The sequence below is a fragment of the Taudactylus pleione genome, unplaced genomic scaffold (assembly GCF_031769625.1).
Source record: "Taudactylus pleione unplaced genomic scaffold, aTauple2 ptg000755l, whole genome shotgun sequence".
NCBI lineage: Eukaryota > Metazoa > Chordata > Amphibia > Anura > Myobatrachidae > Taudactylus > Taudactylus pleione.
In genome coordinates this window covers 2,888,986-2,905,503 of record NW_028285157.1, presented here as the reverse complement: position 1 = coordinate 2,905,503, position 16,518 = coordinate 2,888,986, and the positions used below count along the sequence as shown (strand labels likewise).

Sequence of the window (16,518 nt, the reverse complement as noted above, 5' to 3'; positions counted from 1 at the left end):
GTGGGCACTGCATAAGGGGCACTACCACTACTGGGGGAACTGCATAAGGGGCACTGAATAAGCGGCATCACTACTGGGGGCACTGCATAATTATTATTATTATCCTCTATTTATATGGCGCCACAAAGGTTCCGCAGTGCCTTACACAGTACATACATGAGCACACAGGAAAACAGTTAATAGTAATACAAAACAATGCAGGCCAAGGACATGGTTTATAAACATAGCTGCATAACACAAGCAGCAGGGCGTCACCAACCAAGTGTTAGATGCCAATTGAGGAGTTAGGAGGAGTAAATGATATATAAGTAGGGGGCGGAGAAGCACGTGAGGGACGAGGACCCTGCTTGTGAGAGCTTACATTCTAAGGGGAGGGGCAGACAGACAGGGGTGACACAGATAAGTAGATAGTGAGGAAGGAGCATGGAGCAGTGGGTTAGGATACAGCGGAATGTGTGTGTTTAATATGACCTGAAGTTATGTCAAAATTAAGTCCTTCATTCATCTATCTCTATAACAAAAAAATATTGTTTATGCGTTATTTACATGATAGATGTACAAAATAAAAAAGTTGCACTTTCATTTTTATCTGTAACATTTTAGCATCTAAATACATCCAGCTAAAAATGCAGCTATTATGGGACTGCCCCGCCATCCTAATAGTGAATACTTTAGTCCCAGCTGCTAGGTGCTATGCCATGCTCCTGTGAGTGGGTGCTTCTCACATGCTAGACCCACCCACAAATGGGTGCAGCCATATCCAACATTCTGTAGTCCCACAGGATGTTGCTGTACCCGGGCCCAGAATTTCTTTTGGCAGTCCTGGAGGTGACAGGCAGAACCAGGAGGGAATGGGGCTTAAGGGTGTGGTAACAAGGCCATGGAGGGAGGTGGCTGAGAGTGGAGTAACAGGAAAGGTGGGGGAAAGAAGCAGAGGGTTGGAAGGGAGACTGATGAGAGAAAAAAGGGGAGACAGCAAGTGGAGGAGACAAGAGGGGGAGGTGAGGGATGGATAAAGTAGAGCACAGGTTCTCAAACTTGGTCCTCAGGACCCCAAACAGTGCATGTTTTGCAGGTCTCCTCACATAATTACTAGTGAAACAGTTAGCTGCACCTGTGGATCTTTTAAAAAGTATCAGTGATTAATGAATACACCTGTGAAACTGCTGGGTGACCTGCAAAAAGTGAACTGTGTGGGGTCCCGAGGACAGAGTTTGAGAACCTCTGAAGTAGAGGATTATGTGGACACTGAATAAGGGGGTGTTTGAAGTAAGGGTGTTCATGCTGTGGACGAGGTAATAAGTGAGATGAAAACTGGACTGAAAGCTGTATGATGTAGAGACAGTGTGGATAAAAGTTGTTAAATGTTCAAAAATATAAGTAAAAGAACAGTGCTGCTAATGTATGAGCGCAGCTCCAAAAGTGAAGTATGTGAGTAGTGGGTGCAGGGATTTGTTATTAAAATAAAGATTGAATAAAGTGGAAAGATGTGATGAAATGGAAAAAGGCAATACAAAAAGGATTTTCAGTAGTATGAAGGCAAAAATGACAATGTAAAGAGCCGATCCAGTCAGAAGTGTTTTGAACAACAAGATCAATTAACAAGAGCAGCACGCAGATAGGGAAGTACTTGCTATGTCCAAGCAGTGAGTGCAGTAAGGAGTTAACTGGATATACATACAGCAGCTGATGGTGAATTTGCTTGATGTCTTTCAGAAAGTATTCTGGCTTTCAGGATGCTCTCCTCCTGTTATCGTCCAGCTTAACTCCCGCGTAACTCCATCTTAATTATCAAATTGCACTTACACTTATAATCTAATACTTTGAATCTAAGACTGACTATAGCAGCCTACGTCTATACAGCCTAACTGATCACTAATAAATAAAAAGCTACAAACATGTGTGTGTGCTCACTGATTGGGACCCCACCCCCAGTACTCAACACACACTAAATTGAGATGCAATAAAGTCTAAGAAAAACAAATTGTGAGAGGGGTGTAGACCATCACAGATTCACAATAAATTCCTAAATTCATATATAGAAATTGCTCCTAATGTAATAGTGGCAATTGATCTACACCAATTTTTCAAAACTGTGCTTTTCCAATCAATATAAAAACATCTGCTGGGAATAGTAGTGGCCATTTACATTTATAATGTAACACTACCACTGTGGGCATTGCATAAGGGGCACCACTACTGTGGGCATTATGTGTATTAGGGGCACTACTACTGTGGGCATTGTGTATAAGGGGCACAAATATGGGCATTGTGTAAAAGGGCACTGCTGTGTGTCATACATGAATAAGGGACACTACTATGTGGTGTAATGTGAATCAGGGGTAAATCAAGATTTTGCTACTGTGTGGCGTATATTGAATTGGGAATACTATTGTGTGACCATGCCCCTTTCTTTTGAGACTACGCCTCTTTTTCCGGCGTGCATCTACAGCTGTCTCTTTTTATAAAAAAGAGCTGGGAGGGGGTGGATGTTGAGTTCCACCACTTCCCTAGGATCACTTTAAGCACTGCTACACATGTAAGTGCACTTCTACTATTAATAAGTGGCCAAGGTCTGATTTTACACCCTCTGATAATTTTACACCCTCTGAGGTGGTGTAAAATTATGCCCATTTTGCAGAATTAAGGTTAAATGGATTCCTGCTATATATGGATCAATCCAAATATGCACCGCGCACCTCTTGAAATTCATTAGGATATCTCTCCCAAGAGAGATATCCCAATGAATCCTGCATTTATGGGCAAGATTATGAGCACTACTGCAGTAAGTCTTCACTATGCATGGAAGGGATACGTTTAGGAAGCCGGCGGCCGCAATCCTGACCACAGGCTTCCCGGATCCTCTATCCCGCCTAGGGATAAATGCCTGGCGTCTAAAATCTAGACGCCTGTAATTTTCCCGGCGCCGAGTGGACAGCCACGCGGGAGGGAGGGTTAGGTTTAGGGCACCTGGGGGGGAATTAGGGTTAGGCACTCCCCCGGGAGGGTTAGGCTAGGGGGAGGGAGGGTTAGGTACCCCCGGGGGGACTTAGGATTAGGCACCCCCCGGGGGACTTAGGTTTAGGCAGCAGGGACGGGGGGGTTAGGGTTAGGCACTTAGAGGGGGAGGTTAGGGTTAGGCACTTTGGGGGGAGGTTAGGGTTAGGCACCCCTAAGGAGGGTTAGGGGGTTAGGTTAGGTTAGTAAGTACTTACCTTAGGGACGATCGGGATTTCCAGCGCTGTCGGGCTTTCGCTGCCGGGCTCTGTTTTGTCGGGCTGCCGCAGCCGGGGATTGAACTGCCGGTCATGCTGCAGCCGGCTATTCATACCGAATACGCATGGAACCCCATTGAATGCTACTCTATAATCAGCTGTGCACATCAGCAGGAGATCCTTTTGTAATTTTAATGCTAATCTATGCACATGTCTTTAATAATAGGATCTTAAATTAGCATGACATCACAAAGCAGGAAAACATTTTACACCGTGCCAGTTTGTAAACAATCCCTTTCATAGCAATGGGTTCAAAGTGTAGTGTCCCAAGTCTGTGTAGGATGCATTTACTGCAAATGCCTGTTGCGGGCCATACATCAGATGGCAGAATCCCAGATTCCCCGATGCCATTCCGATCAGCTGAGCGACGAACTGATCCACCAATCCGCAGACTGTAATAATTGTCAATTTCTCTGGGGAGCAGCAAAATACAACATATTAAAGATCCCCGTCTTGCTCATTATGATTATGATTTTTGGGTCGGAATCAACAAATCGAGATTGTCCAACTTGTTGGAGTTTGTCAATCAACTGGCCCAGGCATTGGCAGAACGGGGAATTGGCCCGATAGATGCCTGATGTATGGCCAGCCTAATGTCACATGGTTGATGTTGTGCTATCTTTTCACATGTTCCATGTCTGAAATGTGATTTAGAGGTACAGAAAAAATAAGAAAAAAACATACCAGTGTACAAACTTTAATAATTGGACATTGCCATACAATTTATTACTCATTTTTAGTTTAGTCCCCTAATTTGTATTGGTGTTTATTACCAATGAAGATTAGAATTTTGTTAATGAAGTAAAACTACATTTATCAACAATTCCTTTATTTTCGAACATAGAATGAAGTTTACTTTGATTCGCCATTTGACAAAGGTAAAATATACTAATAATAACATTTTACCACACAGGTGAACAGACAAATTGCAACACTTCACCTATGTATTTGTTTTCTATGGGAAGACTATGAAATTATTTTAGATAATATACAACCAGGTCAAAACCACTATGGAATATATTTTTTATGATGGACCTAGGAGTATCTGTGAGTCCATCTCTATATCCATATCTCTTATACCTTTCTTTATTCCTCCATCAGCAGTACAGGTAAAATCTCCTGCGCTCAGTAGAAAGCATGAGGCTCCTGACTTATTTTTGTCTTTGGCACTTGCTCGTCGCATAATTCTCTTCTCTTCCAGTGGTTGAAACGGAGGAGGATCGTCGTGGTCTTCATCGGACATTACTGTATTGGCATCCCCATTCTGTTTAGAATCTGCCAAAAACAAAATACCTTTAAAGAAAGAAAATCGAAAATGAAACCACAAATTTCATTCATCATACAGACAATTTAGCATCTTTCCATGGCACAAAATGGATCAATTACATTCTTATAGTTGAACTCGAAGAGTAAAGGTGCATATCCACTTAGCGTCTGTGAAACGAGTGCACGATTACGACATCGTAATCGTGCAGTCGTTTCACAGTCTGTGATGTGCCTACACTGAACGTTCAGTCGTTCAGTGTGACACATCAATCATCCCCGAACATGGGCAACCTGACGATGTCTTCAGGTTGACTAGCATATTCGGGCGATGATAGATGTCAAAAAGACCAGCGAGCGCGCACATCGCTGGTCGTTTTTGACCTTAAACTGCCCGATTTGTGCTCGATTTTCAAACGATTGAACGATAACGACGTCATTATCGTTCAATCGCCTGGTAAAATCGGGTAGTGGATACGCGCCATAAGACCAAAGTAAAAGAAAATGTTACTATATAACAAATAGAGTTTCCTCTGAAATTTCTTATACATTTTCTTCCTTCAAACAATTAATTTACTGTACATATTTAAAAGAACAGTACATTTTAATTTATGAAAGACTCTTTAGATTGAAAGCACTGAGTGGGTTTTATGCTGGGCTGGGGGGCAGGGTGCCATGTGCCCCCCGGGGTGCAGCGCCATGCGGGCCAGAGGCCGTCTGTGTCTGTGTGACGGAGTTCGGTCAGCGCTACACAGTTACAAATACACAGCCGCCGGCTCCGGCAGCTGTGTGTTTGTTTTGAGTGGCAGCCAATGAGAGTCTGGCAGACTCTCACTGACTGCTGCTGCACCCACTGCAGGAGCCGCTCCATCTTCCGGCTCCTGCAGTGGGTAATGGGATATTATGTCTCTCCCAAAATGCAGAGTGGCCTGGCCCGGGAGAACAGACGGAGGAGCGGAATGCAGCGACGGGAGCGGGGATTCAGGTAAGTGTTTATTTTTATTATTTACTACATGTGTGTACTGTGGGAGGGGGGGGACCACTACTGGGGGCACTACAAGGGGGGGACTACTACTGGGGACACTACAAGGGGGAGAGCACTACTGGGGACACTACAAGGGGGATTACTACTGGCGGCACAACAAGGGGGGGTTACTACTGGGGGCATTACAAGGGGGGATTTCTATTGGGGGCATTACAAGAGGGGGGACTACTACTGGGGGCACTACAAGGGGGAGAGCACTACTGGGGGCACTACAAGGGGGGCTGCTACTGGGGGAACTACAAGGGGGGAGACTACTACTGGGGGCACTACAGGGGGGAGAGCACTACTGGGGCTACTACAAGGGGGGGACTACTACTGGGGGCACTACAAGGGGAGGCTACTACTGGGGCACTACAAGGGGGAGAGCACTACTGGGGGCACTACAAAGGTGGGGACTACTACTGGGGACACTACAAGGGAGAGAGCACTACTGGGGACACTACAAGGGGGATTACTACTGGGGGCACAACAAGGGGGGTTACTACTGGGGGCATTACAAGAGGGGATTATTATTGGGGGCATTACAAGAGGGGGGGACTACTACTGGGGGCACTACAAGGGGGAGAGCACTACTGGGGGCACTACAAGGGGGGGACTACTACTGGAGGCACTACAAGGGGAGGACTACTACTGGGGGCACTGCATAGGGGGTACCACTACTGGGGGCACTATATAAGGGGCTTACTACTGGAGGCACAAGGGGCACTGCACAGGGTGGACCACTACTGGGGACACTATATAAGAAGCTTACTACTGGGGGCACAAGGGGCACTGCACAGGGGGGACCACTACTGGGGGCACTGTATAAGGGGCACTGCATAGGAGGATCACTACTGGTGGCCTGTATAAGGGGGTCCTCTCCTGGGGCACAGGCGGCACTGCATATTGGCACCACTACAGGGGGCTGCCCCATATCTTTATTTTTACTTTACATTAATTCCATATGGACCCACCTCCTCCCTGGAACACTTGAAGGGGGGGGCGCCTAAGAACGCACATGCTCCGGGCATCCTGGCTACACGCTACTCCTCTGCCAGGGCCACCTGCATGCATTTTCCCCCCAGGCTAATAGTTGCCAACCAGCCCCTGAGTACAAGGCTGATGTAATCTGCAGGGACCTATAAAGAGGATGACTAGTTGTTTCAGAAAGAAGGTTTGGGAGTAGCACAATGTAATGAGATAATGAAAGATGCTAAAATTGCTAGTGCATGGGCCAAATGTAATAGGGTGAGAGTTTAGGAAATGTGAGAGTTTTCTCACACTTTTTAAACTCGGCCAATGTAATAGAGTCCGAGAACATGCAAACTCACATGTTTTTAGACTAAAAAATCTCTCACGATTTAAACTCTCATCCAGATGTTTTCCCTGTTGGAAGATAAAACTTGACCAGTGTAAAACTTTCACATTTTCTAAACTCTCACCCTATTACATTTGGCCTCAATACATGTCTCAATAAGTGGATTCTTTTATGTTTCTGGATCCACAAATAATAAAAGTAACATTATTTATATTTTATAGTGTACATTACAGTAATACAATTTTTGGGTTTGGTTATATAGGTAGCACATGGTGTTGTCATATTTGTAGAAGCTTTTCACATTTTAACGGATTTAGCAAAGAAAACCAATCAGCTTTTTTCTGCATTAACTGAACCTAGCAAAGTTGGCCAACAACTAGAAGAATAGTGCAATGGAATATGCTTCTGCTATATATATTAATAAATAATAAATATTACTTGTTAATTACAAGTTACAACCTGTTTTAACGGTAGCAGCAATACTTATCACCTCTTGCTTAGACAAGAAAGCACTTTGAGCCAATCGAGTTCTGTCCCGCACCTCTAGCGGTAGGGTTATGCTACATGTAAATAGAAGATGCATTTGTCTTTAGCTGAGGCCATAACTAAAGGGGTATATCCACTACACAAGAAAAATTAGCGATTTAACGATTACAACATTGTTATTGTTTAATCGCTCATTAATCATGCAGTAATTATGCTGGCAACAACCAGCGATTTGTTCTCCCGCTGGCCATTGTCGGCATTTGTCATCACCTGAACATGCAGGCCAACCTGACTAGATCATCAGGTTGTGCAGGTTCGGGGATGAGGGAGGGTACCTGCACTAAACGACATATTGTTCAGTGTAGGCACATTATCGATTGCATGATTACAAGGTTGTAATCATACAGTCGTTCCACTCTCGTGTAGTGGATACGCACCTTAAGGGTCTGTGAGTAGTGGCGGCACTCAAGGCCTAGGGAGTGACACTGTAACTGCATCGTGACATATGTATTTGGCATGCAGCGTGTCAGGAAAGGCATCTTACAGCCTAGAAAGTGCCACCTTGAGCTTCTCTTGGACGTTCTGGGCACTCAGCTTTTGCCTGGTCCTGGTGACAAGCTGCCATAGAGCCACCTGGAGTGTCCTTAGGTCGCTCAAAGTGCTGAACTTGTACATGGTCCCGGCGGCAAGCTGTTGCAGGGTCTCCCAGATCATTCTTAAGATGCTCCAAGGATTCAGTTTTCCTTGGTCCAGGTGGCCTTGTCCCCTCATTGTGACATAATGATGTCATATGTTTGGAGGGCAGGGCCAGGACAGGCCTATTTCCCCAAGCTACATCCCTGCATATGGACTAAAGTAATCTGCATAGGGAATCCTATTTGTCTTTTTAAATGCATTTATTAATGAGTGGGAACAATTACAGTATCTTGGCCCAAGTAATATTAGATGATTATTGTGGAAGTAGAATCCATTTTGTAGGTGTGTGAGTCAGCAAAGTAACTTATAGACTAAGTTGCAGACTAATGGCCTCATTTATCAACGAGTTTATTACTCAAAACTAGTGATAAATATCACTTTTTATGATAAATGGTGTTCAGCCAATCAGCTCCCAACTGTCAACTGTTAGAAAAATGACCGTTGGGAGCTGATTGGCTGGAGCACCATTTATCATAAAAAGTGATATTTATCACTAGTTTTGAATTATAAACTCGTTGATAAATGAGCCTCTAAGGGGTTTATTTACTAAACTGTGTTTGGAGATAAAGTAAACGGTGATAAGGTACCAGCCAATCAGCTCCTAACTGCCATATCACAGGCTGTGTTTGAAAAATGGCAGTTAGGAGCTGATTGGCTGGCACCTTATCACCGTTTATCTCCTAACAAAGGTTAGTAAATAGGCCCCTAAAGCTGGGTACACACCTATTCAATCACTCTGCTGATTGGGTAAATGCTCCTGATCAGCCGAGTACTGTGGGCCTGATACAGAGCCGAACGCTCTGACCAGCGCGCTCGCTCTGAATCAGGGCCCTCCTCCATGAAAATGGAGCGTCCTCTTGGACGCTCGCATAGCTGTGGGTGACCACCCACAGCTTATGCGAACGTCCATGATGATGGTCGCGATGGTCAAGACCATCACGACCATCGGGCTTGCGACGGAGACCCTGCGGTAGGGTCTCCCTGCCGCAAGCCCTGGAGTGATTTTGGCTCTATCAGAGCCAAAATCACTCCCACTGACATCACTAGTGATGTCAGTGGGGCCGGCTTCATACGGTAGGCGTTCCCATGGGAATGCCTCCGTCTGGCAGCCACGCCCCCGGCACGCCCACCAAAGGGGGCGTGCTGTTAATCAACATCGACAGCACGCCCCCTTTGGTGCGAGACCCAGAGCGACGGAGAGCCCGTCACTATCCGGGTCTCGCGCATACGCACGACGGAGCTCCCTCCGTCGTGCGCATGCGCTGTGGGGCAACATCGACCCACTTGCGAGCATCCTGCACTCACGAGCAGGTCTGAATGACCCCCTGTGTTCCCTGCTTGACTCCCTGTCAGATGCCACAAAGCTCCGTACACACTGTGCAGACATAGATCAATGTGTATGAGCTTCTATGGGATCGGGATGTCAGGATAACAAATACTAAACAGCCCATAAGATGTGATGTCCCATTCCCGACCTTTGCAGGAATGTCATTTGCCATTTATCGGCTAACACTCCTGCAGCGGTACTGTATACACACCTATATTATCGTCGGCCCAATCACCCTATAATGGGTGATCGGGCCCTCAATTGTATAGGTATGTAACCAGCCTAACAGATGTATGCTATTTTGAAAAGTTACAGACACATAATATTTTAGTTTGTATAAGATGTTTTCAAATATTTCTTAAATTATCAATGTAGAACTCCTTATTTATTAATACATATGTGCTACTATATCATTATTTTGGTAAGTGAATATAGATTTTTGCACCTCATGTTGGATAAATGATATTATAGTTTTGAAAATATATTTAAAAAAAAAAAATTCAGACTCCTCCACACGCCCCTAAAATGCCCTCAGATCCCTCAGCAATACGCTTACTGTATATGCCAGCAGACTCCTCCACATGTCCCTTATATGCCATTATGCCCTACACAAGATCCTTATATACCATCAGCTACTAATTAAGACCAGGGACCAAATGCACCCCACGATTTGTGGGAGCTGGCATGATTTGTACTAGGTAGTACCAAGCTGGTTTTGCCTTTAAAGTAACTAATTGCCACTTTAAATCTAATGACTGGCTGCAATCATGGGCTCTTATATTTTGCTCAGTGTGTCTGATTTAAATTATTTGCATGTGTGCTTATGAGTGCAAAGTATACACACTAATGGCTATATTCAATTCAAAAGATCTAATGATCAAAGTAGCTTGCTTCATATACTAAATGTGTTCTGAAATTTTACCCCTCTGTTCTTGCTCATATGATGTCATATAATGTAACAATCCTAGATGTAATGGTTCTACAGTATGTGTTCTAAGTAGGTCAGAAGACAGCACTGACATGCACTCAGTGGACACTGGACCTGATTCAGAGCCGGACGCTCTTTGAGAGTGCTCGCTATGAATCAGGGCGTCCCTTTTTTTTAAAATACGGCCTCCTGGCTGCACGCATAGCTGTGGGTGACCACCCACAGCTTATATGAGCGGCTAGGTGATGGTCGCGATGGTCAAGACCATCGCGACCATCAGGTTTGCGACGAGACCCTTGTGGTAGGGTCTCGTGGCCGCAAGCCCCAGTGGACTTCCTGCTCTAATAGAGCACGAGGTCCACCTACTGACATCACGAGTAATGTCAGTAGGGCTGCCCACAAATGGCAGGCATTCCTGCAGGAATGCCTTCGTTTGCCCAGCCACCCCACCTGCCCACCTCCAAAACGGGGCAAGCTGTCAATCACCATCGACAGCTGCCCCGCTTTGGTGCGGGACCCGTAGCGATGGAACGCCCATCGCTGGCCGGGTCTCGCGCATGCGCGTCCCGTAGCCGGCTCTGGCGTGCGCATGCGCAGTGGGGGACCATCGACCCGCTTGCGAGCGCTATGTGCTCGCGAGCGGGTCTGAATCAGGCCCACTATTCCAGAGCATGGGGAGAATGCTCAACTTTCCAAGGTGATCACAGAATGATCACAGGTGTAATCCAAGCACAGAATAGGTACAGTGGGTAAGGATCCAGTACACCCAATACCAGGGCCGGACTGAGGGTCACATGGGCCTGGAGCTTAAAATGATCAAGGGCCTATTATGAGAAGCAGAGGAGGTGTAACCATTACTGTGTGGGTGTGACCAGTGCCATGTGGGTGTGTACACACCCTACACTATCAGCCCCAATGTCTCCCCAAATATGTAAAAGAAAAAAAAAAGCTTCATTTTGTGAGGGAACTAGAATTTTTTTTTTACTACTTATGATTTATGGCTGACCTTGTGGACAGCAGATGGACAGTCAACATCATGCTGTCATGATGATGGGCCTATTTTTATGTGAAGGCCTGGAACTGTAGCTCCATCCGCCCCATTGTTAATCTGGCCCTGCCCAATACTTTGTACCTGCAGCATATCTGAATACAGTATGTGTCTTTTTTTCTCCCAGAGCCTCTCCCTCTTTATTATATAATGTAATATATATTGTACAAGTTCATACCCCAATGCAAACAGTGCTATTATCATTAATCAGCGGTCCCCACATGCTGGGATTGATTCAATTATATGCAAGTTTTTTGTGTATGCGAGTAAATGCGGCTATATGCAGTACCGCTAAACCTGCAGATTTTTGTTCACAGTCCCATAGAACTGCACACAAAAGTCCACGAGTCTGAGGCAAGATTGGGCAGCAAGGGAGTGAGTTGAAAGCCCGTTACCTCACGTCTAATTGAATTGACCCCAGTGACTCTGTAGACTCCAGAATAGCTCACTCCACTTCAGGCTGTAGGAACAGCATGGGGCTGGACGGTGCCCCACTTGATTAATATCTAAACCCCGCTCGCATTCCTGCTAATAACTTCTGGCTGTTCACTGCAGCGGCGGCAGATGATGCGCGTGTCCTCCTATGGCTGTCTCTCTACGCACATGTGTAAACAGTGTATCTGTCAGATCAGCACTATAAGACTTTCTTATTGATACTTTTGTAGTTTAGTCCTAATTTTTTATGAATGAACTGAGCACTTCCACATTGCAATGTTTGTAGAATGTCACATTTGGCCTCCTATATGAGTTAATTTAACCATTATTTATTTATAAAATGTTATTTACATAGCATCTACATAATAAATAGTACTTTACAGAGTACACTTAAGCTGGGTACACACTAAACGATGTGTGTACCCAGCGATATCATCAGTGACGGGACCTGGCAGGGGTGCCGGCATCAGTAAGTGCATACACACTTGACAATGCCGGCAACAACGAACGACAGCATGGGGGGAGTGGGGCATTTGGCAGCATAGCATCGCTAATGATATCGCCAGATTGTACCGCAAGTACAGACAACTGGGGATACTGTTAACGACCAGTGGGAGCTTGCATCGTTCATCGCATAGTGTGAACACACCGGACGATTTGAACGATATATCGTTCAAAGATGTCATTATCATTCATATATCATTTTAAAAAATCATCCAGTGTGTATGGGGGCTTTACTCATTCACATCAGCCAAGGAATAAAGGGAATTTCTGATCTATTGACTTGGGATAAAAATGTCTGGAATGGAAAAGAACCAATTAATTGGACCATCCTGAGCCAAGCCCAGGCTCATCACAATAGCTATGGGAAAAAATGGATGTTGTTCCTGTCTTCTTTCAGTTGGGGGCCTTAAGCTGGGCATCCACTATACAATTTTCTGTCAGATATCTGTCCAATCTGGCTGGTTGGAAGGAAAACCTGGTAATGTATGAGAGCAAATGACAGTTGATCATATGGTCTTAAACACTGAAAAAAGACAAAAAAAAATTGTTAAAATTGGTTAAATTTGTGTGTTTTAGCCAATATGTCTGAATAACCATTTTTGTCTGTTTTCCAGTGTTTGTGGATGATTGTCATTTGCTTATGTTAATATGTTACCCGGTGAACACTGCTTGCACCAGCGACATTTGCCCATCTAGACCTGCCCCCCCTCAACAAGGTAACCTTCCCTTCACTCAGAAAGAGCTGAGAGACAAGCCGCAGACCGCAGCTCCGGTGACGTCACCAGCCGGCAGACTCTGCCTCTTCGTCTCCACAGTCCTTCTCATCTGCCTGCTCTCTGGCTGCCGGCTATTGCACGGCTGCGCCCCTCCTCCCATCCTGTGCTGAACCCTGAGCCACTGAGGGAGCACACAGGCCTGATGGCCTCTCTCTTCACTGGGGGGCTCTATGGGACAAAGGCTGTTCTTTAAGAACATTAGGAGGAGGTAAGCAGGCTGGAGGAATGTGAATAATATATGCATATAGGCTGCTACGGTGAGTACTCTATGGCTTGATGCTTGTTATTGTTTAAACCCGGCTATCCCATGCCCACTTTTTGAATATGCACTTTACTATGGATGCACTGAATATCTATTGATGCACTTTATATATGGATAAAAAGCTTTTTCTATCAATAAATTGGATGTGCTGGCTCTCTTTCCTCTACTGCTACATTTGTATGTGCCCTGCACTCCTGGTCTTATTGAAGAAGGTGTGTGCTGTCGGTCTCACATGGACTAAGCAACTTGTTTATGCTGACTAGCATCACTATTTAACAGTATATATATGAAAAATTCTTTATTGGACTTTTTTTCTTTGTTCTGAATACTATTTTAAGGATTGTACAGTTTTTGAATGGATCATTCTATGTCTTATCAAGTGAGCTCTTACAAGTGAAAAGATTTGAAAACAAGGACATTACCAGGATTTTGTTTGCCTACACTGAGTCATTAGCATTTCATGTGGACTCTCCAACTGAGGTTTTTTCTGACTTGCTCAAATTGAGGAAGAGGAAGGTTGCATTAAACCTACATGGTCTAACGTTATTGCAGTACTATAAAGAGAAAATCATACAGAGAGGTTTCAGGATAAAAAATCATAATACCATTGGCAGATCTAATGCTGCTTTTTGTAAGCAATGGTGTCAAACTCTGAATGATTGTTCTTTTCAGTTAATGATTCTAGTCATAGAACAAGTAAATTCAGATACTGAGTCACTTGATAGAGATATTTTGGCCTGTGAGAGCACAGGAATTGGATATATTGAAGACAGATACTACTACTGATTTTTTTAACGAGAACTGAAAACCAATATCAATCAATTTTATTCTGATATGTTGGTCTTCAAGAAAAATAAATATAAACGTGTATAGGAGGATTATAAGGAATTAAAAGTGTATGCATGGCTTCAAGGGGGTGAGTCCAAGTTTAATTATATGAATTTTCAGAGACCAAGGAAGCTTAGACCTGATGAATCTTTCTTTGCTATAGAAACACATACGTCTGCTAGTGATTCTGACCAACCTCAGTCAAGTTTTTTAAAGGTGAATGTTACCAGGTACAGATACAAAGGCCCATTAAAGAAAGGCCTTGCAGAAGAAGAGTAGCCAGATGGAATAAGCACCAAAAAAAGTGACACAAAGAGGCAGGAGGAAGTAGTGATATTTAATCTCTCCACTTATGTTCCGACTGCACCGGAATTATCTGTTTTGTCTAGGGGTTTGTCGTTTGTATGAACCTTTAGACAGAGCTCTTTTGATTTCAGTGTTGAGTTGTATAGATTTCATCGGTTGTTGAAACTTAAAGATTTTTTTGTGAAACATCCTACAGTGTCAAAAGGTTTTTCGAATTTTAAACCTAAAAGTGTATTTGACCCACCATGTAGTAATCACTCCATTGAAACCTTTATTAAACTGGTTTAGCGGTATACCCTAGGTCTTATGGATAATCAAAAGATTTCTTTCTCTAATTTATCCAAATATAAAAATATGGCCATTAACTCATTGAGAGATAAGTCAATTGTGATAGGCCCCTCTGATAAAGGGGGTGGCATAGTTCTGTTGGATAAAAATGATTATGTATCCGAGATTATGAGTCAACTCTCAGACACAGAGTGTTATAAATCTTGACCTATGACCCCACTTATAACTACAAGAAATAAATTGATGCAGTGATTCAGCTTGGTCTTTCAAACAACTGGATCGATGAGCAGATTTCGTACTTTCTCACACAGACACACCCTAGAGCTCCTGTAATCTATGTATTACCAAAGGTGCACAAAACACTAGTTAAGCCTCCAGGAGGCCTATAATTTCTTCTTATGGTTCATTGTGCCAACCACTTTCTCAATACATAGATTACTAGTTACAACTGGTTGTGCAACAGCTCATATTTAAGGGATACTAGTGTTTTCATTCAGAAGCTTAAATTGCTAGGACCACTCCCTGACAGTGTCTTACTTGTGACACTTGACATTACAAGTCTGTATACAAATATTGGCCATTGTGATGGCTTAGATGTGGTCAGGGACCTGATCTCCTCCAGTCCAGATTACGTTGGGCCCAACGTTGAATTTTTGCTTCTTTTGATAGATTGTTTTGCGTAAAAATTATTTTCTTTTTGAGAATTTGTTTTATTTACAACTTAGGGGTACTGTGATGGGGTCAAATATGGCCCCATCGTATGCAAATATATTCATGCACATGTATGAGAAACAGTATATTATGGCTCAATCCCTTTTTTCTCATTATACATATTTTTACATTCGTTACATAGACGATCTTTTCTTGATCTGGACTGGTGGAGAGAGTCTACTGACAGAGTTTATTGATTATCTCAATGCACTCGAAACCATGATTAGATATACTGTATCGTTTAGTGAGACCACCGTCAATTATTTGGATGTTTGTGTATATAGATCTGGAGATATGTTATCTACCAGGCTCTATAGAAAAACAACTGATAAAAATACATTACTGTCGGCCGACAGTTTTCACCCTGCCCCTCTTAAACGTGGTCTACCGTTTAACTGTCACAACTCGAGGGTAGTACGCAACACTTCTGATGGGACTGAATTGCCTGATGCATTATGGGACATGGGCAATAAATTCATTGACAGAGGCTATCCCTCACAAGAAATCCATGATGCTGTTACACAGTGTTTTATGATGACACAGGAGCAAGCTTTGATCAGTAAAAACACTGATGCTCCAATGAATCGTATGGTTTTTGTATCTACGTACTCCATTGCATCCAAGCATATTCGAAACAGCATTCTGAAACACTGGCATATTATCCAGTCTGATGACACCATTGGCCAGATGTGCACAGATAAGTCGTTATTCTGCTATAAGAGAAGCAGTAATGTTAAAGACATTATAGCCAAATTAGACATTGGAAATATCAAGTCTAGCACATGGCTACATTGCAAAAATGGAGCTTACAAATGTCATGGCTGTGTTATTTGCCAATTTTTGGTTGTGGGTACTCACTTTGTTAATCCGGTGAACAACAACAAATATGAGATCAAACACCATTTGAACTGTGACAGTCGCTATGTCATTTAACTCATCAAATGCCCCAGCCAATTGTTGTATATGGGCAAAACTATCAGGATTTTAAAAGAAAGGATTGTGCTACATCGATAGTCCATTAAAAAAGCGACATATACGGTGGA

At 43.7% G+C, this 16,518-nt stretch overlaps 1 protein-coding gene across 2 annotated transcripts in view; it reads right to left on the bottom strand.

Annotated features, from left to right (window-relative positions):
• Positions 1 to 4,010: 4,010 nt before the first annotated feature.
• The window catches only part of KCNC4 (potassium voltage-gated channel subfamily C member 4), a 66,515-nt gene continuing 54,007 nt past the window's right edge, over positions 4,011 to 16,518 (bottom strand). The window contains exon 3 of one of the 2 annotated variants that reach the window (XM_088457296.1): positions 4,011 to 4,568. In XM_088457296.1, coding sequence (XP_088313422.1) covers positions 4,300 to 4,568 — 269 coding nt within the window. In that variant the 3' untranslated portion in view covers positions 4,011 to 4,299. The remainder of the gene's footprint in view (positions 4,569 to 16,518) is intronic. The other variant, XM_088457297.1, reaches the window with a different exon arrangement.